This window comes from Amphibalanus amphitrite, unplaced genomic scaffold (genome assembly GCF_019059575.1).
Source record: "Amphibalanus amphitrite isolate SeventyFive unplaced genomic scaffold, NRLGWU_Aamphi_draft 000608F_arrow, whole genome shotgun sequence".
NCBI classification, from domain to species: domain Eukaryota; kingdom Metazoa; phylum Arthropoda; class Thecostraca; order Balanomorpha; family Balanidae; genus Amphibalanus; species Amphibalanus amphitrite.
In genome coordinates, this window is record NW_024882102.1 from 242,592 (window position 1) to 265,107 (window position 22,516).

At 45.0% G+C, this 22,516-nt stretch overlaps 1 protein-coding gene across 1 annotated transcript in view; it reads left to right on the plus strand.

The window, feature by feature from the left end:
- The window catches only part of LOC122394731 (patched domain-containing protein 3-like), a 54,660-nt gene that overhangs the window by 1,290 nt on the left and 30,854 nt on the right, over positions 1 to 22,516 (plus strand). The window contains exon 2 of the mRNA XM_043391831.1: positions 14,582 to 14,657. Within this exon, the coding sequence (XP_043247766.1) occupies positions 14,582 to 14,657 (76 nt within the window). The remainder of the gene's footprint in view (positions 1 to 14,581; positions 14,658 to 22,516) is intronic.

Consider the following 22,516-nt stretch of genomic DNA (forward strand, 5'->3'; position numbering starts at 1 on the left):
TATATGAATAATGTATATGTTACAGGGAGTTTGAGAAATCCGTGAGTTTGCAAACTCCCTAGTGAGTTTGCAAACTCCCTGACCCGTCAGTGAGTTTGCAAACTCACTAGGGAGTTTACAAATTCACTAGGGAGTTTGCAAACTCACTGACCGGTCAGGGAGTTTGAGAAATTTCAGAGTGATTGGGCCAAATAAAAACAAGTGTGCAGCATGTGGGTGGCATACGTGCCGTCCGTGATGTCAAAACAAAGGAGGGTAGCTCTAAGGCCTCGCACTCTAACAAAAAGCTTATAGATCATATGCACACCATAAATACCTCATTTATTTTAAACTGCTCAGTGATTTACCCATGCATGTACCGCCGCTTTATTTAGTTATACATTTATTTGGTTCACGTCCCAATTAGACCCGTTCCACTCAAGTGTGGCTATTCCAGAGTCAGGCTAAATATATCAAAGTAGAAACAGCTCACTGTTGGTCACTTATGCTAAAGTACAGGCACACGCATCAATTCACGCCCATTCCCACTCCGTCATAGACGTGTCAACGAGAGCCGGCGCTGCTGGCAGCCAGCCCAGCTGCGACTGGCGCACGTTGCTTGTTTGTTTTTGTTTTGTTGGGTTAGGCCCTTTCGGTCTGACAAGACCATTTCAGAGTCGGACGAATGATAGGAATTATAGGGGGAGACATTGGTCTGGGCAGACACCCTATATGCAGAGTCGCCGGGGCTGAGCCCGTCCGAATTGACAGACCGACCAGCCCCCCCCCCCCCCCCCGAAGCACTCTTTGCACCCGGCTACGAGGTGCGCTCCCTCGGGAGCAGCGGTGCAGCTCCAAGGGAGCAGCCCGCATGAGATAAAGGTGCCTGTCCAGCCCGGAATGGGGGTTTCGGCGTGGACGAGAAGGATTTCAGTATCCTGATTCCTGAGGATGGAAAGGACGGAACGGAGGAGCACGTTGCTCCGAACCTCCCCTCTACATAGCCGCGAGTAGCATTTTTTCGGTAAAACAATGAAGGATCTGTAAGCTTTTTGTCAGCGTGCGACGGTTATATAGGCCGTACCACTAGTCGCTTTTGTTTTAACATCACGGACGGCACGTATGCCACCCTCATCTTACACATTTGATTTTATTTGGCCCAATCGCTCTGGAATTTCTCAAACTCCCTGACCGGTCAGTGAGTTTGCAAACTCCCTAGTGAATTTGCAAACTCCCTAGTGAGTTTGCAAAGTCACTGATGGGTCAGGGAGTTTGCAAACTCACTAGGGAGTTTGCAAACTCACGGATTTCTCAAACTCCCTGTAACATATATAAGTTTTTAGTGCCAGTTTGCGTCACACAGAACTAAGCAAGAGCTACCTCAAAACGCTGTTCAAGGTACTCGGCAAGATTGAGGCCAGGTGCTCGTAAAGTACCCATGTCCCTCTCACCCCCCCCCCTCCCCGATCCGTCTGCCCCACCGCGCTGGCCGCCAAATTAGTGGTCCGAACCCTCGCTCACCACAGCGCAGCATTTAATCAAACAGATAATTAACCAGTCGATCAGCGAGGTGCCGCCCGCAGCCCAGGCAAGTGATAACTCAATTAAAACATCAAACGGGCCGCCGAGAACTTTAACGCGACTCATTTTTCGTGATGAATTACCGATGATGGAGACGTTTAATTTCCGTTCGGTTGGCGCCGTATCCGGTCCGGTATTGAAGGAGGGGCCGCAGTTATTGGTGAAAACGTGTCGTGGGATCGGGGTTTTCGGTTGGGAGGCGTCCTGGAGAGGCAGGGGAGGGGTATATGGGATGGGTGGGTTCGGACCAGGTGTGATCACGGCGCAGACATCGAATCAGGTACAGTAATATGAGAAATAGGACCGTGTATGGTTTTACACTGATGCTGGTTAACCGGAGAAAACCTCTTCTGATCTAGTGCCAATCCTAAATTAGCGCAGATTGTTATAACGTTCGTAAGAAACGAATATTAATTGCAAGAGTTGCTTTATTTATATTCATTATTCAAGCACAATTTAACCCGCGAGTTGCTGGGGGGGGGGGCGTTAAACGCCCCCACTTTTTTCGCCGGGCTATAGCATAAAAACGGCGCGCCGCAGGCGCGCCAAGTTTTGAGTACCTGTAGGGAATTAATTGAAGTTTATTGTGACAAAGTTTAAAAAAAAATCGGTCGGAAAATTTTTGAGATATCGAAGTTTTAGTGACGTCATGATTTCTGACTTTTCGACCAAAAACGGCAAAAAATCATATAAAATCACAAGATAGACATACAGACATGCCGCAAACGCCATTAGACTGCCAATACCATGAACAATCAAATGGCTATCTTCGATTATTGCTTTTCGTTCCGCATTTTCCAAAATCTTGAACTGAATCTTGGCAATTTCTCGTGACTCCTTCACGACCATGATACATGTATTTCTTAAATTGAACTTTTTTAGCCAAACACGTACACATATGATAAAATGAATGTCACCATCGTGTTCTACGCCCCAAATTACCCATAAAACATGTGTCACAGGCTGCGAATATCAGTTTTGATTTTCGAGGATATGTGCCTACCGGGTTGACCTGACCTTGACCCTGACCTATGCTTGACTGACCCCTACATGGAGCCGACACTATTGTAGGCCTTATATGATGGATTGTGCACCGTTTTGACAGAGTTTATGACCGGAGGCGCCCATTGCGAAGTCCTGAAGTCCATGCTACTGAAAGGCCGATTTCAGGTGTTTGACCTGACCTTGACCCGACCTGTGACCTCAAAATTCAACTTTAAAGTACTCATCTGAAGCGTCTCGTCGCGTTCTTTCGTTTGCCGCCTCGTGCGTTTCGCTGCGCCTATTGGTTGTCGAGTTATCGGCTGGGGGCGTTTAACGCCCCCCCCCCCCCCAGCAAACGGTGGGTGGCGAAATACTCCAGCAACTGCCGGGTTAACCGTACACACAATGTAACAGTTGCACTACTCAAATAAATGATACAAAAAGACGTAGCTTGGTGATTACACCCATCCTTTGGAGCAATTGACAGCTGATGAGTTGTCTTCGTATTGTTGGTGTGTCCAGCTCGGATGAACGAATAAGACACATTCGTCTGCCAGAAGTATAGGTGACTTACGATGAATTCGAAATTTCTGGGAGTATTGCTTTCTGGGAAAATGCATAAAAAACTGTCAGTCCAATACAAGCGAGTATGTCAAAATCTTATTTGGTAGCTTCACCAAAACGTTGCATATTATCAACACCGAAGGAACCTAATGTAACGACACCACACACTATAGCCGATTGCGATCCCCGCACCTAACCACCACAGTCGATTGGAAATCATCTCCCCTACGACAAAGTCGAACGTTTTCACCAATAACTGCGGCCCCTCCTACGACAAAGTCGTATGAATCACCGTCACATTTCACACCCACGCGTTACACATCACACCATACCCGTCTCCTCTAATCACAATTAATTTTTGAGACGCTTTGTTCGCCGAGAAAACGAAATTAGCCAATCAGCGTGTAATGCAGTGCGGTCGGCGTGAATATGAAGTGCGCTCGTCGGATTAGGGCTAATTTATCTGCTGATGTATGGGGCTTTGCGTTATTAATGTATCCATTTTCGGAGAATGGTGCTTGTCCAACTAGGGTGGCGAATGTTGGTGTAATCGATCGGGGCTCTCCTGGGACTTGGGAGTGGTGAAATTTGGACCGGGGGTGGAGACAAACTACGGTTTGGGCGACTTTGAACGACGCTTGAAGACCACACTTGGAGCTGGCGGGTTTGAAGCTTACCTCTTGCAAAGGGACCTTGCCAGTGACGGACATGAGATGCGTTTTTTTTTTTTGCATCACCGTATACACTCTTTTTTCATTAAATATTGCCGGTCGTCTTATTTTCAAACACCATAATCAGATGCTTCTCGGTACAAAGGAACTTGTCGTCAGGTCATCAGTAGCGTCATATTTCGGTGTCAGGTCAGTTATTGGTGTGAAGTCTCTGTCAAGTCACTCTGTGATACTTGCCAAGTATCGGGGCGCTACGAAATGCACTGAATCGACACAAAACAATGACACCGACTTTATAAGCTAGTCGATCAGAAAACGGCATAGTCTTCATTATACAAAGCTGTGCAAAACATTCTATGAAAGGCATGAGGGAAGAAAAACGAGTTTTATTTGCCAGTAGGGCACAATTTAACAATGTTTGTTTTACACCTTTGGAAGTATAACGAGAAAGATGCTCTTCATCGATGCAGTTGGTCACATGTGGCTTCAGTTTACGCAAACATGAATAAGTGATCGAGACCTCAGACCTTTATTTGGATTGAAATAAACATGAATTCAACACACAACCAAATGTATCGTGTCAGACATAGGTATGTGTAGACATTGTTATGTCAGAGATTGTTATGTTTGCCGTATGTTATGACTATTTAGAATATTTGCTTTTGTGTTGCCATCGAATGTGAATAAACATAACTCATAGCCAAACGACATGCAAATGCTCGCAAACATATAGCTCGGTCACGCACACGCTGACATACGCACTTCACGGGTCCCAGCTCCGTGCCGACAGACCCCGTTCTGTTCTGACCGGGTCGGGCGGTGCAATCGCTAGTTTTTTTTTTCCACCAATCCTTGCCGTGCCAGGCGGCCCGAGGTAAGTGCCGCTCTTCGTTTATCCAACTTATTACAATCATTAACAGAATGGGCGATAAATTTTTCTCGCCTTTCAGGCTTAATTGAGACACAACGGTCTATAAATTATTTGGGTGGAAAATCAATGCCCACTTCTTGTTGGTGTAAAAACGGGTTACGGGTTAGGGGTGGGCGTAGCACACCGAACTGGGCAGAAGAGGCGAGCGGAGAGCAATCATTCACATCAGACGCAGATGGCCTGATATAAAATATATCGGCTTTTCATGTAGGAATAACCACTTACAGAAGCTAATAACTAGAATCAGCTTGAGGTGAAGAGCTGCTTGAAAAGATGAGTGCTTTTCATAGGACCATTTGACTGGTGGAAATCAGCATGCATTCCGGCCAAGTAGATCAAGGTTCAAAGTGTCTCGATTTTGCTTTTACTGGAGCTGCCGGTGTCAACATTTCCGTTGGTAGCTATACCACAGTTACCCAACTATACCTATAAAAATGGCTATTCAATGGCAGGTAGCAAGCATGCGATTCCACATTGTCAATGACATAAAGCCTAAGCGTAATTTAGCAGGGTAAAAGCTACATGAATAGGGGGAGACGCGGAGTTATGCGGTCAGTTTTGATAAGAGCTGTGCACTGGTCCTCTCAAACATATATACCGTTGATATTGAGCCCAAGGCAGCTGCAGTGATTTCAGCTGCCCTCTTGTTGACTGCTTCGTTCCTTTATTGCAATTAAACTCGACTAGGCCTGAAGCTGAATTATCCAAAATTCAGATCCCCTGCCTGAATCGGAGTTTCTACATTCTACAATTCGATCTTTCAGCAAAATACCTAAGTTAAAGTTTGGTGAGATTTAGTTGCCTTATCCATGCATTGCCACTCTAATCTTAAATTAATTTTTGTTGTCTTTTTCTTCAAGCATCGTTTGGAAGATCTGAGTTTAACCGTAAAAATATGACTTATATTGAAAGAGACCTTCTTACTGGAAAGCAGTGTCGTCACTTATCACCCAGCTCCACTTACAGCTTCGTGCAGCGTTGCTTTGTAAAATGGCTCGCTCGGCTCGCCAGTGAAGCCATCCGACATTAGTTCCCCTTCCTACCGCCGCTCCCCGGTGGCGCTAGCTGTCACGGCCGCTGCCGCTCGCGTGCCGTTTCGCTCCGCCGCCAGCCCCGGTTTGTGCTGCTGCAGAACAATTAATTTGTCGGCAGTAAATCTCACTGAAAACGTCCGATACTGCCGTAGTTAATGAAAACAGGTATCGTTAACGTCCACTTAAGTGCCAATGCTAAAATAATGTGAAGGAAAATGTTGGAGAACTATGTGTAATCTGGGGCAATTTTCCCGAGAGAAGATATTTTTGACCGAGCTGGATATGGCAGCTTTGAATGATGCGCCTGATGCCGCAATGCGATTCTTCGGTAATGGCATGGGCAAATGGGGCGATAAACGAACTCGTATATTGCCTAAAGTGCGGTATAAAATTGACATGACATTTGGCCAACTGGAGCAAATGCAGGCCCGATCAGCACTTTCTTTATAGACGTTCAATGGCACACATTACGCAGATATTTCCATTACCATTATGCATATTTTGACAGTAAGCGTTGGCAAATGTGGGCGCTATGGTGGCATGTGGCTATCAAACCGTCCAAATAGCTCTAAGCGAATCTGCGAACAAGTATACAGCTTCGCTCTACATGATTTGGGGTTCGTTTATTTTATTTGTCCCGTTTTGACGTTGCCCACCGTGTGTGGGTCATGTCCACACAAGCAGGCCTTTGTTTTAAAGGAACAGCGATTCTTTTCCGACAAGCTAACTTACAACAGCGTTAGCCGTAGCGTTAACCATCGAAACAAATATTGACGAAAAGAACCTGTTTATAAGTATTCCTTGAATGTCAGCAATGATACCTTTTGAGAGCTTATTGTTTGTACTATGTGAAAGCTTTCGCCTTTCCGTCACGTCCACTGTTCCGTCCACCTTTCCGTAGAGATCGTGCTTTGTGATTGTGGCAAGCATGCCTTGGATGCTTTATTTTATATCTGAAAATTGTGTCTGGTCGCTACTAACCAGTTGCGTTGCCTATTTCTCATAGATGGACAGAAAGATGGTCGAATAACAATGATCCTATAACTTAACCCTCGCCGGCACAGGCCATTTTGCATCCTTCGACGGCACAAGGGGGGGGGGGGGGGGTTGGTACGACCCCCCCCCCCCTCGCGTTTGGCCCCTGATCGAGCTAGAGCTTCGCGGAAAAAAAACGAGCGTGTTGCCCGTCACGAGACAAAGCCGATGATACCCAATTTTAAGGTCCTAGGTCATCGGGTGACCTTCCAGGTCAGGTCAATGACCCGAAAACCGGGAAAATCGGAACCTGTTAGAAAGTCGTAAAGCGTGGCTGCTAAGTGGTTTTCCGGGGTGCTGATCACGAATATCGTGTTAGTTTTGATCATAGATGATGTCTTTAACCCTCGCCCGCACATGGGGGGGGGGTGGTTGCCACCCCCCCAGGCAGTCTTTCTGCTCTGCACTCAACATTTTTAGAGCTAGAAGGCTGATTTTTCGTATAGCTGCTCGTCTATCCTTTCTTGATACCCACAGAAAATTTCAAGTTGCTGTGACTTTTGGTTTCGGAGATATGACCTTGTTTTTCAGGTCATGTCATGACCCAAATGGCCAATTCTCAACATCTTGCGTTTGCCATGGGCCTTGTGAGCTTTTGACACCCTGATTTCGGCCTTTTTTGCCAGTCTTACCTCCCACCTATCATGGAACATGTTGTTCGACGATGTACAGGGGTCAAGGTCAGGGTCAAGGTCAACCTAGGTCATCTAAGATAATTGCGTTTTAGGCAAGCTGAATTTACTTTTTGTGAAGTTTTTTGACTGCATTTTTTGTAAAAGCTTCTCAGATCATGATTTCATGTGATATGGACCCAAAAACAATCGGTGCACACATCAGTATACACACAGACACACACAGACATACAAACACATATAATTGACCTTGACCTAACTTGACCTGAAATGACCTCAGCAGCAAAATTCTGGTCGGATAGTGTGACAAAGAGGTTCTAGCTGGCTTGGCACCAGAAAACAGCATCGTCATCGGTATTTGATAAGCAGCGCACTTGATATCCAACGGTGACCCAAAACAGCAACATTTTTTAGTTTGACCTGACCTGGAAGGTCAATGACTGACCTGAGAAGGTAAAACTGGGTATCATTGGATTCGTCTCTTCCAAAAGAATCTTTTTGGTCTTTACTGCTAAGCTCTATCTCCAACAGGAACGAAATGGCGCGGGGGGGGTGGCAACCACCCCCCCATGTGCGTTCTAGGATGGGAAAATGGCATGTGCGGGCGAGGGTTAAGCATTTAGACCTGGTCGGGTCAGGTCAGGTCAGGTCAACCGGTAGGGGTTGTGACGGGTATTCGTAATAAATGTCAACCGCCTCTGACAGCTTCGTAACATGTTACGAAGGCACCGAAACTACTTCGTAAATGTTCAAATGGATGCTAAATTCGAATTCAGCTCCAAAAACTAGCCTAGAAACATGTAAAACTCGAAAAAGTGAACCGAGGTCACCCGAGGTCACCAAAGGTCAATGACCTGACCTGACCTTCAGGTGACCTTGACACCCACCCTAATGCATGGGAGCAGCATCAAATCACATGTTTGAACGTTTGAAACCACGAAAAGCTTGCAAACTCGCGGCTAATGTGAGCCGACATACGCGAAATCGCGATTCCGGCCAAACATGGTCTCGGAAAAAAGGTCACAGGTCAAAGGTCATTTGGGTCAGGGTCATGAAATTTTCAGGGTAGGTGTAAAATTGATCAATGCGAGGGTACTGAAAGTTTCGTCGCGATCGGCCGCTTTTTACGCGAGTTATTCGCGAAAAACCTTAGGGGGGGTTGCATCACCCCCCCCCCCCTGTGCCGGCGAGGGTTAAGTGGAAAATTAGAAATGGACTGACATATTGAATGAAATTTTCTGGGTGAATCCGACAACATGCAAACATAACCAGCTTATTTTGTGTCGGCAAATTCATTCAGAATGTATAGGAATGAGTTAAAGTTCCATTAGGAAGAGAATTCGGATCACAACTGATGTCAAATTAGGTTTGGGTGGCGCTTGTACTTCCGTTTCATTCTATTGGGATCACTGTAGCCTCATGACAGGCGCGCATTTTCTGTTCGCGACCGAACACCCAAATGAAATGGCTAAATGCGGCACAACCCTTTGTGATCAATACGGAAGACCTCTTCGAGCCGAAAAGGCTCCCGCTTCCGCTGTATCGCAAGACCCCGCTCTGGCTGATGTGTTTTGCTCTGACGGCCAATTTGTCAGACAGGTCAGAGGTCAACCAGCACCATCCCACGCGCTGGTCTAACCTACCGGTACGCAGCTCTCCTGTCGTATCGGGTCTCTAAACCACAGGCCAGAGCACTCAGAGCAACCTCCGCCCGCGCCAGAGACGACCTAATTCTACAGGCATGTAAAACTGCCTGCATTATCTCCCGTCGAATTACTGTAGTTCAAACACAGCTAACAACATGTTAACAAGACCATTATCGTTTGTCCAACAACACACTAGCCGCTCTCGTTAATTTTGCCCCACGTGAGCCGCACTTTAGCATAACTGTACACGTGTAATGACGATGTCGGAGCAGAGAAAATTGAACAATCGGGCATGTTCCCCTAATAAAGTTACAGCTTGCTGGGCGCGTTCGGCGTAGTTCAGAACACGTAATCGCTGGTTCTGCGGGTGTTGGGTTGATGGACGCCGAACAGACCTCATAAATCAGTACCGGAGATTCTCAACGGCCACCCTCGCCTTTTCACAAACGGCAACGCTGTAATCAAAGATGGCGGCTTCGTGACCGGGCGTGCACACACCACCAATCGTTCTGGCGTTATTTACTTTGGAATCACTTAATAATGGCGGTGGCGGGCGACGGAGATGTCTCACTTATCTCCGCGATCTGCCGGCGGCTGTGTGACCCGGTGTCGACACCCTCGTTACGAAATGAATTATTGATCGCGTCCAGAAATCTCACCGCTCGATTTACGGTCAGTTGTTATCGCAATCGCTTTCAAATTACACCCCGCAAAGAATCTAATATAATCGGACGCCATCTATCAAATGTGAAACCACGCTGCATAAATAGTATAGAAGAACAGCCGAATGTGCCAGTGAACAGTGGACAGCTGTGTTTAACTTTCATCACTCAGAGTCGGTATAGACACATATGGCTTCAATGCGCGTCCCACAGCGCTGATAGATCAGATCTGATCATATCTATGTGATCGGAGCCGAACGAACGGGGTCGACGCTGGCTGGCGACCATTGGTGACTGTTTGCTCGGTTGGCGCGGAGGTGATGATTGTTGTGCAAAAGACAGAGAGAGAGAGAGAGAGAGAGAGAGAGAGAGAGAGAGAGAGAGAGAGGGGGGGAGGGAGGGAGATGGAGGGAGAGAGAGAGGGGGAGGGAGAGAGATGGAGGGAGGGAGAGCGAGAGAGGGAGGGAAAGAGGAGAAAGAAAAAGATGAAGGAAGGGAGACAAAGGCAGAGACAGAGACAGAAAGACCAGTTAATTAACCCTATTAGTGGCAGGGGGGTTGTTTTTATCCACCCCTCAGGTTTTTCGGGAATATCTCCGAAACCGCTGAAGCTACGATGCTGAAATTTTCTGACTTTTCCTAAAACTAAATTGGGCACATTCCCTGAAAATTTCAAGTTCATAACTTTACCAGGGGCGGCTCCAGAGCACTGGGAATTGGGGGGTCCTATTCGTGAAGCGAGTCATTTGGGCGAAGATCACGATGCTGCACCAGTTTTACGAACAGTGAATGAAAGGTATCATGTGATAACATATACAAAGTTATTGTGCATCCTCTTTTGACACGTTTTTGCTATAATAGGCGGATCCAGGCGTCCAAAAAGGGGGGGTTATTTTTTACCTCCCAACATAGGTGCCCTGACACCGCCTATGCATGACCAATACAATTTTAGTCGTTCTCTCATATGAAAATTGTAACATAACAAGAGCAAGACCATTGCCACCCTTTTTAGAAACAGTACCAACAAAAACCTTATTTACTATACTTTTTGTGTACCCCCAATCTCAATGATCTGTATCCGCCTATGATTTTTGAAAATGCATATTTTTAGGATCCATGTGAATTCCTGGTTCATTCTCTATCGATCGGCAAAAGTTGCGTTAAGATTGGTTCAGAAACCTGGCCGTGATAAACAGTCTAAAATGTATCTGCAATTTGCCCGTTTTTACCCCCCTTTACCCCCCTATTGACATTTTTTAATTTTATTTTTTTTTAGAAATGTAGATCTCGTTGAGCCAAATCGAATGCCGTTTGAATTTTGAAAATCGGCCGGTTAGATCTCGAGATATCAAGGGGGGTCGTAAACAGCCCCCCCTGCCACTAATATGGGGTAGCCAGGAGCCTGCCACTAATAGGGTTAAAGGGAGATAATGAGCTTTCTTGTTTCTTAAATAAAAATTACTCGACATCTATACTATTTCTACTGTAGTTTCTATAAAATATGAAAATTTCCTAGCACATTTTCGTATGTGAAAAAGGTTTTTATTTTTGCAAAAAAGAAGCAGTACTTGCAGTACTTGTAACACCCACCGAAATGCGTTGTCCTTCTCTATAAAAAAGTCGCAGTATATAGCGCTTTTGTTTCAAACAGCGACGCTTGGGTTTTTGTTTATGTTATCGCCTTGTCGTTGCTTGGTTGTAAGGATTCTAATTTGAATTAGAGTTAATTCGGTTTAGAATTAATTAGATTCTAATTCGGGGGTACATAGTGCCTACTCTTCTTTGTTTCCAAGTATTATTTTGCGCCACAAATGAACGGCAAGCGCCAGAAACGCAGCCAAATCTTGCGATTGCGACTACGAAATTCATTATTTTGGCCTCAGAGCCTGAAGCGAAAAATACAAGCATATTTATTTCAAAAAGACTTCAGGTTTGTCGAACGGTGTTATGAGAATTTGATAACAGTACTGCATAAGTTTTTCAGTGATGCCGCAAAAGTGTTGTATCTATCTTCTTTTATTGTGCAGTCGGCGGGACCGATTCAAAATTGAGTCGTTGCTACTAAAATAGCAGCATATGGCGACAGATGATGAACAGGAAAAATAGTTGCGTAAATTTAGACATAAACCACCCCCAAACCATGAATATCTTTTGAAGGCACTATAGACGACCATTAACTAACTAGATGTGATGAAGATCAAATGTAATGAATACGCTCATTTTACAAAATTACATGCAAGTACCAAAAAGTGATGTAAGTACTTATTCAACGGTCATTTTCAGCGCTCCCCGCTAACGTGACTTCAAGTTGAGATATTTGCGGCAAGGTACCGAATTGAGCAAAATGGTTTTAATTTACATTATAACTTGTTGCGTTTTGTCAGAAAATGGTCCTATCTCAGATTTTGTGGAAAAAGGTCATAATCTCCCTTTAAGTCGCTTACCTTGACGGCAAGCGGTGTTTTGCCTCACCTACATAAATAAAACATCTGGATTTGATTCCCAGATAAGGCACACAATAGCTTCCGGGTCATCTGAAAGATAAAATATCTTTAGTTAGTCAGCAGTTGATCCACGACTGTAGGTATTCAACAGCTCAACAAACCAGTAAATACTACCGCAGCAGTGCTTTCTTCTACGCGCTTTCGCCTTTCGTTTGTGCTCTTTTTTTGCCGAAACGGTACTTCATTACTTTCCTGGCACAGCTCCGTAGCACATCGAGGCCTAGGGCGCTTCTAAGTTATTCGGATCATCTGTTTGAAGTGAAACAGATCATCAAATGCGGCTTACTATCCAATGAGTTATACACCAAAGCAGTCACATTTCTAGAACTGACACCCGTCAACAATGGCGAACATGGTGTTGATTAAGAAAGTATGTACTTATTTGTTGTAACATAGATGATAGCATGAGGTCGACGGGACATTTGTAGGTGACACGAGATACGCTTCGAATCCTGAAATAAAAATGAGTGCAGACCTTTTTTATTCAGTTATCGGCTCAACTAAAGGTTATAAGCGGAATTAATTGGAAGGTACATAAGCCGTGCATAAAAACGATCAAAGGTCAAAGGTAAAGAGCGATCAGCGAGGCACCAGGTGCACTCTAGTGCTGGAGAATCAAAGGTCTGTCTGTCAAACCCTTCTTGTCTGAGAATCTCAAAGGCAGGTTCTTCCAGCTTGGAGTGTTTAAAAACATGCCAGTTGACTCTCGGGAGCCTCTCCTGTGAGTTCCAGCTCAGCTATGGCAGAACCCTCAGCGTTTGGCGGAACCTCTTGGAAAAGCAGCGTCAGGGTCTGCAGCTCAGACATAGTAGAACCCTCTTTAGTTGTTTGAACCTCTGCCTGGGAAAAGTGAACCTCAAAGCCAGGTTCTGAAGCTTAGTGAACCACATAACGGGTGTCTACTAATTAATGAGAAAAAGTTTAAAGGCTTATATCTCGGGTATTTTGTAACCTAGATAATCGAAAATTCGCATGCTTATGCATCCTTCTATTGGTTATCAAATACCTTCAGCGCAGCGCACTGAGCACACCATGTTTCACGTCACGCCGCACGCGCCACCCGACCCCCGTGGTCGAACGTCGCGGCACCTCCACGTCAAACGAGACCGATAATTCCCGCCTTCCCGTCTTCAGATGTCGGTCCAAAGCTACAGTCTTGTCCCCTGGATATATTTCTTTCTTTACAAAGCCTCACAAGTATTCAATCGGCCACAGCTGCGACACGCAGGGTGGATTGTCTTCTCGATCTTTCATGGGTACGCCGACCCCCTCCAACATTGCGATGGTTTTAATTGCATAATGGACGAAAACTAGGTCAAATCAGAGTGCATAGTTGCCATTTGGGTAGTATTCGTCTTTTTTACCTTGGTGCCCTAAAAGATAAGAAATCAACGCGTTTATTTGCCGTCCCCCGCACTATAGAACATCCTCCCAATGATAACTCATTTTGGACACATGACTGGCAGCACCTCCTCTTCCGGAGAGGCCGTTTAGCCGCATCAGTAAGCTGGAAACCGGTAAGAAGACGTGTCCACAGGTTGCAGTTGTATCCCCCCTCACTGGATCATACAAACTGGCAATATATGACATCTCTGTTCCTGGGTAAGTCAAACAGCTCTCGTCACCCATTATCATATCAATGCTTTCTCACCAGTTGACAGCTTGCCCCTGATTAGCCGACGCAAACGCTGTTATTCTCTGCGTTGCTGCGCTTGAGTGACCTCAGGTGCCTGTATGCACCTCCGGTACTCAATTGCACATTTTCTACAGCAAAAATTACGACGTAATAGTGGCAAATATGGTGGCGTCACACCAGCAGGCACCTTGACACCCCTCACTTTGCCCTTCGCACCCCATCGAAGGGGACCTTGTTTCTGTAGCGAAATTCGCAGAGTTGCAGCCACTTCAAACCTTTTTCAGCATGCTGAACGTTTCCTCTTATCTCAAATATCATAAGCATGCTATTGGCACTTGGCTAAAAACCTTTAACTTGCACTTGGAGAGCCCTAAGTGCCATTTCCGTTGTAGAAAGGTAATTTTTCTTAAAATTGGCGAAGATTGCTTAGAATTGTTGTTTGCTTAACGTTCTCAGGGCGACTGACCATGGTATTTAAAGTTTTCGTTTTGCGTGATTGACATTCGCAACAGACATGTCTTTCAGCATGTGAGATATGCAGATTATGTATTACCTTTAAAGATTCGTATTTACTACCTGAACTTTTTCTCATTAATTAGTAGACACCCGTTAGAACCATCAATGGTCGGCGGCGGAGTCTCTGGGAACCTCACTCCCAGGCCCCAGCCAAGACCGTGGATCGCTCACCCGCTAATGAAGTTACCGACCCCGGCTCCCACCAGGAGGCACCGGAGGTAGCCGGCGTCATGAAAGGCGTCATCAAACACGTCATCAGACACGTCATCAGCCGCGCCGTTTGTCAGTGGCGTACAATACGCCGTCGACAGCTGACGCCACGGAGGTGTTCGGAGCCACACTAAACGTGTCGATAATTCCATTATCGACTGGTAATTTGGCAGAGTCTCAACTGTGGGATCCTTCCGACGGTACAGCCGAGTGCCGCGACGTGGCACCCTGTTGAAAGAGATTAGAACATGGGGCTGAGTTCAAGAAACGGAAGAAGACATTAATTACAAACTTGGATAAGTGACTCGAAAGAAGGTGAGGTTCCGTTTTAATTTCAGCCACCCGGAATCGCTGGGAAAAAGAACGTATTTTCCGCTGTGAGAAATGTTTTTTTTTTTCGTGAAGGATTGCGCTAGATTCCAGCATGTCATATCTAAAATCGATTAGAAAATATTGCCCTAAGAAGTATACGAATCCATGTGAGCTCAATACTCAATATCGAACACCTAACTTGGAATCCAGTGCACGTTGAAGCCGATGTGAAAATTGCTTTTATTTACATTTATATTTTAATTGTTAACATGTGCCTCTAGTCCAAGCCAAAACAGCAATCCAAAACTGAAATCACTCCGTCTCGCTGTGCGCTTTACAATGTCCTATCCTTTTAACAGCATTTGCCAATCTCTGCCTGCCGTCCTCGACGCTAACTACCACCTTGCCCGGCCTAATTTCCATTTTCCCAAATTACCCGCTGTCTCGGAGAATGCACGTGTAATTTGAGCTCTGGCGCGTCATAATTTGGCAGTATAAATTTGGTAGCCGCCGCCACCCGGCTGCCACCTGGTGGTGTCAGAAATTGAGATGTTTGTCGCCGCACGGTAATGAAGTCATTTTAGCGCTCATTTTAGCGTTCATAACGGAGCACGTCGCCGAAACATTATTGCCATTATAACTAGTTGGCGTCTGTGTTTACTGGCGGCTAATTTTGCGGCGCTAAACAATTACTCATGCAATGCTAGTAATTTTAGTGAGCGTAAGTGGCAGTTACAAACAATTACAGCCGCCGTGAGGTGTTGGGCTCGCGGAGGGATCCATTGGTTGGTCGCTGAGGAAGGTGTTTTCGATGGCTGGTGGGCAAATAGTGCCGGACTAGCTTACACTAAAGCTGGAATAATGGCAGTCATTTGCTTTACTTATTTTTCATATTCATTCATTCATTTATTTACTGAAATCGTCGATGTGGTTCCCATTGAAATGCAAAGCTCCCATGAAAATAACCATCCTTGATTTTTTGGTAGTCTGCATCAGCTATTTATTTGGACTCATCTAATGAACAACTTAAAAAACTTCTGTCATCCTAGTTGATTCTGAAAAGAAGCAAGCGGCAACCCACGTTCTCTTTCCCGTGTCGGCCGTCTCGCTTTATCAGCGGGGACCCCACGGTCTCCTATTTAGCACCCCGACCCCTCGTGCTGACTCTGAGGAAAGGGACGACGTCTGACACCACCGGCTTGAGCCTTCGCACCTCCCTCGACTGCAAACTGTCCTCAGACCCGATGGAAATCAGTCGCGACACGCCGGCCGCCCAAAAGGATTTCCGAGAAAACTGAAAACCCTGCCCGTGCGCATACTAACAGGTCATTATGGGGTCGCACTTAAGTCCAATGGTGATTTATATTCTGACAAACAAGGGGTGGTCTTCTGCGGAAAGTAAAAAGCACCCCGAGAAGGATCAGCTAGAGCTGAATTTGCGTAAAAATGACGCGGAGCAATTTAGTTAGGGCGTCCGAAGCGTGCGTGGCTCTGAAAAGGCGACGTGAAATTAATGAGATATCATCACAGAGAAAACTTACTGAGAATATAAATCGATCGTAACTCGTAAGTTACACGTAATGCCCACGTAGTAGAGCTGGCACTGTGAGCATGGAACAGTAAATTCGTGAGCATTAACCACTTACATGGTTGAAAGAAATTGCACGAATTAGGCTAAATTAGTTTTGACCTAGCAAAAGAGGTAATAATTAAAAACATTGTTTCTACTGAAGGAGTGAGCGCTCGGAATAACAATTCTTTGATTGCATACAAAAAGTTCCAGCAAACCTATGGCAATTAGAAATTGCATTTCAATGTCCCCAAAACATGAATAAGCAGAACAGATGAAAATTGTGTCATTGTCTGGTGCGAATGACGTCCAATGGATAGATCCAATGGGATCGTCGAAAATAGGACGTCGGATACATAATCAAGTTAATCTCACTGGCCATTGCAGCGTTATTTTGCAGGTATTATCGGCTATACGTTTGAAGTCTGCATAATATCTCACGTAGGTACCACTTGACATGCCTTGACAGTCCTAATAGCATGTTCAACTGGTAGTAACAGGTTTCAAATGTTTCAGACAGACGTCAGTTATACAGGTCCGGTTCTAAAGATGTCAATGCTTCGTCAGCCTGAAGCCCTAATAAGGCTGGCATTAGGCAAAAGAAATGACGACAACTACGGAGGGCTGATTCAGATAAGTAGAACAACACGGACTAATAGGACCTGCAGACTGGGAGACCAGCAGTCAGCAGATCAACTCTATAAGCAGACGAGCAGTTAGCAGACCGGACCATACCTAGGTTAGGTAGGTATTACCTATATCTTGCAAAAATTTCACGCCATCCCTTGGCCTCAATGGGCCCTGCCGCTTCATTGTCACAAAAGACACACGCCGAAGTCGTTCAGTAGCTTTGTATGCTGAACTAGTCCGCTTCATTCTTTTTTTTCTGCATTAGGTAGTAGGTAAGTACCAATAGCCTTGCTTGTGGCAGAAGCCGGCTGAACCTTGGGATGAATGGGATTAAGCAGCGCTCCTGCCACCTGGCGGTTAGTCTTAACAGCTGAGTTTCTCCATCTGCCCACGGTGGCGCTGCTGTTTAGCTGGTTCGACGGCAGCCGTCGACGGCAGAGAAACGGAACGGTAGTGCAGTTTTTTTTTTCTCGTGACAATAGCTTACAAAAACTTACCTATATTTTATGGTGAAAGAACAGCTTTGAAATTTGCCTGTGCACCTAAACTTAAATTGACCTTGACCTGAGTGTGGTCTACATTTTTCTTTTATTTATGGCCAAACGAGACACCAATTATTTTGGAATGTAGGTACATAGTGGGGGAAAGTAGGGTAAGACGGTCAGGGTAGGTAAGACGGGCACCGCTTCTGCAGACCAAACCAATAGCACTACGAGCTAGAAAAATTAGGACCAGAATTGCCTTTCCCACTACACACCACCATTGAAGTCTGGTGAATTTGTATTCAGTCGATAATCTTTTATTTTGATTTCTAAAAACACTCATTTCATTGAAAACATCCATAATGTATTGTGCAAGCTTTTGTGTGCAGCACTATAAAGTTAAAAACTTCCAATCACTTGTGGTACACTCATATGTATGCCACCACCAGTGTTCATTTACTGCCACTTTACGAATCTCGTATACCTACTGCCATTTCCGAAGTGCACTTGAGATCAACGAGCGATTGTATCAATGCGGCTAATCTCGGGCATTTGTTGCGAGCTGTGCTGGTCGGTGAAAGAAGCTGGCCGTCTTGCCCTACCCATGTGGCCGTCTTACCCCATGGGGTGGAATAAGACGGGTCTTTGCAAAGTTTTGCAAAAATAGTTACAGTTTATTTGTTGAATCAGGTCTAAGTCTCATCTTCTGGCAAATGGAAGTAAAATGTCTAAGATAGGTTTTCACTCAGTTTCCCGTTTCTATGATGTTTCTAACCGGCCGAAAAATGGCTCCAAAGTTAAGGTGCCCGTCTTACCCCACTTTCCGCTACCTACCTACCTAAATTTCTCTGCCGAGAGAATACATCTGTCTGTTGTCTGGTATTCCAAAAAAAGGTCTCAAAATCTGGTGGCATTGGTAACTCTGGCGTCAATGACTCTGGATCACCTGGTAAATATTCGATGCGACTATCGGTGGCCGTTGTATACTCATATATAGAAAGCTCCCAGTCAGCCTTGGAGATATGTAGCAAGAAAAGCTGAAGCGCGCGGGTCACGAGGAATAGCCCTTCAGGACGTGAGTCAACCCTAACGTTATACGCCCATAATCCTATTGGCTTTTGATTTTGAAGCAGTAAACTCTCCAACAAAGCCACATGAGCCTGTGAATGCGTGTCCTTAAATTTAGGTCAATCGTGATACGTCTGTACAAAGCACATTATGTAGTAGTACAAAATACACATATTTTTACAGTTCACGCAACAAAGATCTGGATGCCGGCAGATAATGTATCATATCACGATTAACAGCGACACCGCACCAAATTCATGTTACCATGTGGTCAATCGCCATAGTGGGATTGGCCGGCGTGCATTCAGTGTACCGTGGGACTCTAACTGACAATGTCCCCACTCCTCACACGACGTGGGTCCAGGGTCATAAAAGAAATAGCGACTGTTGAGTGAAAAGTAAGAGTTGAGATTGATCCTTATCGAAAATAATCTAGTGTTCAGCTTACTTTATTCCTTTATCAAACTTTATATATCACCTTTATTCCTTTATATACTTTATCCTGGATATAAAGTGCAAGAATTTCGGTTTTTGGAATTGATATCATCTTTTTTTCTGATCAAGTGATACCTATATCAGGTAACCCATGTCCATGTTTATGCTTGAACGCACATTAACCGCTATATTATATCACAATTCAGGCCGTCTGAGGACTTCCTAAATCCTCCCAGCCTCCTTAACCCCACCTCGTCCCCAATAATCAGTTACGTAACTTCCTGAGGCTCCAGCGCGTTTGGTCGGGCTTCCCTGGGGTCCGGGGGAAGAGGGTGGGGGGGTGGGGGGGGGGGGTGCCGGGTGCGCTGGGATGGCGCACTGGATGGCCTCGATGACGGCTTATCATCCACGTCACGGTACGTCATACGTCAATCCTACGCCGCGGAATTAGTTAGCACCCAACATGGCGGCGGTGTGGGGCGACTGTTGGTAAATCCGGCAGCGTGAGACGAAGATGAATGACTCATTTTGATACCATGGAATAAGGAACGTGTTCATTCATTTAGCGAAAATGTTTTGCCCCGTTGTTATCTCAGATTCACATTGTTTTCACAAAGCATAAGAATATATTACGAGATCTGACGTTTATAACATTTCGAATTTCAAAACAATCAACAATCATAAAATGTCACACGTGATAGATAATTATTGATTGACACTTGACATTCCAAAGGCAATCAAAATTTAAAACTATACCTACCTTGCATCGAAAACGATCTAATCAAAACAAAAATAATTCGTTGATTTTTGCCGAATTTTTCAAAAAAAGCGTGTCTCGAGGACGTTATTGATTGCCAAAATAATCGGCGTGATAAATTCTCGAGGCGATATGTAGCCCCATCCACCAGAGACAATGAGGTTACGGAAACCTCTCCTAAGGTTATCGTGTAGGACGTCAATTTTGCAGGGTAGGTACTTAGATGGATCAATGCTGAATTATAGTCGTATTAGTCAATGGAATCGAAGTGAAATAAAATATCGAAGTGAAATAAGACAGTGCAAAGTGCAAACATCACAAGCAATGTGCACGGCGCAGGTGAAATCACAGCGTTGAAAGCCTTCCCTGTCAGTTCATCTAACAATTCACATGCATATAATCCAGGATTTCTTTATAATTCTATCATGATTTAAGTTCCCCGAGCCTCGCCCAGGAAACGTTTAAGATGTTTACAAGGATCTCGTCTGTCACTATTTTCCGGTAATGCAGACAAAAAGATGTAATAGCATAAACACGAGCTTACACGCCCACATCATGATCTCAAACTGGAGTGTCTGGATAAATCATAAATGCGGTAATTTCATTTGTTGTTACATCATGCAGTTCACATAATAAAGGTGTGTCAAGTTCCGGTTTGTGAATACCCCACACCCCAGTTCGAGCTAAAAACTGCGCATCTGCATTGTTGTGATGTTTTCTTGCTTTGTAGTGTCGATACAATCTATAAAATCCCTTTGTTAGACACTTTAAGCCCTGAATACAGCATACAAAATATCAAAATACCTAGACGAGAAAAACAAAGAGGCACATGCCTGTGGAAGAGTCGTTGTCCCTTTTAATTTACTGCACGTTGCACTACGCAGTATGCTAAATTGATCATCCATTGCTTTTTTTCTTAAAAAAAAGGACAACATACCTATACACGGACAAATGCATGCTAATGTATACCAGATATGGTTCGAGCTATTAATACTTTTGGACCTCGGTACGGGATAAAACCGAACATGTATATTATGAGCAGATATATTACATTGTAATAAAGCCTCATTGGCTTGCAAAATTAAATAACCGTCAAACAAAAATCAGCAACACAAGATGCCTATCTGCATTTTTAAATCCAATGATCAATGCTCATGGATCAGTCTAACGTACTGTGATCTTGTTAACCAGTATATTTCTAAAAGTCTAAGCAGGTTTCATGGAAAAAAACAATGCTATCACATCTATCATATGCATCCTGGTGGCGCTCGCACAGGCATCATCAAGCCCCAATCACAAATGACACAAATTGTGAACACATTACGTGACATTTTGAACAGGATCTATAAATCACCAGCAGCATAATTTGCGTTTACAAACCAGAGGAAATATATTCGTCTAAAGGGCGCAACTGCTATTAAGAGCAAGCGCTTAACCATTAGCCTCCCATTGTGCCATGACAAACGTTGCCAAGAAACCATGCTTCATCAATGCCACGTCGTTTTTTTTCGTGCTTTATCCCTTTTTCACTAAATGACCCCCAAATCATTCCACACCTTAATCACGCCAAACCGTGACTCTGATACACCTGTCTAACACCATGCTCTACCAGTTCCGTGTATTTAGGACTCACCCAGAACATACCGGTCTAGGGCCATCCTCTGAGCCCCTCCGACCTGAACGGTCCCGCCGCTAGGTGGCGTTGTTGGAGGCACGGCGGGCTCCTCCGGCCGACCGCTGGGGGGAGTCAGAACGGTGTTGCACGCGGCGGTGAATTGTTGCACGGAGCAGATCGGACACCGAGGACTCAGAAGATTGTGTAGAGTTACAGACTCTTCTGAGGGTACTTCGATCGACTGCGATGGCGCCGCCTACAGGTAATGTCTGCTTGCCCCTAGTCTCCCCCTCCAAATAATTCGCCCTCTCTGGTATTCATGAGATGACCGTTGACTCGTGCCATCATGAATCGTTTTTTTGGTGAGGTACGTGGAACCAAAGTATCAGCATGCCATTTTCGTTTTATGCATGCATTTTCGGACGGTCTCTTATTTTGAGCCCACAGTACCTACACCACTGTGGGACACCACAATACCCCACATCAGAATTAATCTTGTGCTTCATTTTGATTTTATACCCAGCTTTTACTCATGCTGACACTGCAGCAAACAGTGCATGAGGAGTCCTATGAGACATGTTGCAGACATGTTGCCCTTCTTGGCCGATTTTTGCATATTTATTTACCACAAATTCGTCCATTAATAGCGTAAAAGGTTGAAAGAAACGTTCAGCACTGCTGATTTCGAAAGGAAATATTAAATCAGTGTCAAGAAAGTGTGCGTGTCTTTGGTCGATGGACATCGCCCTTGAATAGTCATATCAGCACTGTCCCCAGCACGGATCAGAATCATGCGAGCCAGCCGAGCAAATGATTCTTGCACGACCGCACAGCTGGAACCTCGACAAGATGGTATCATAGTTTTACTGACGTACATGGTTGGTCACGTCGCATGCAGATCGACTAAGGAATTTTACGCGTGTTCTCATAAGTGGCAGTTGTTAATGGATGAAGCGTAAAAATGACGGGAACTTCAGCGATCCACAAATAAAAATTGACGTAGGTGTTCCGCGAAGTTGTAGGAGGACCTACCCATGTCACATGCTGAGGAAAACCTTGCCT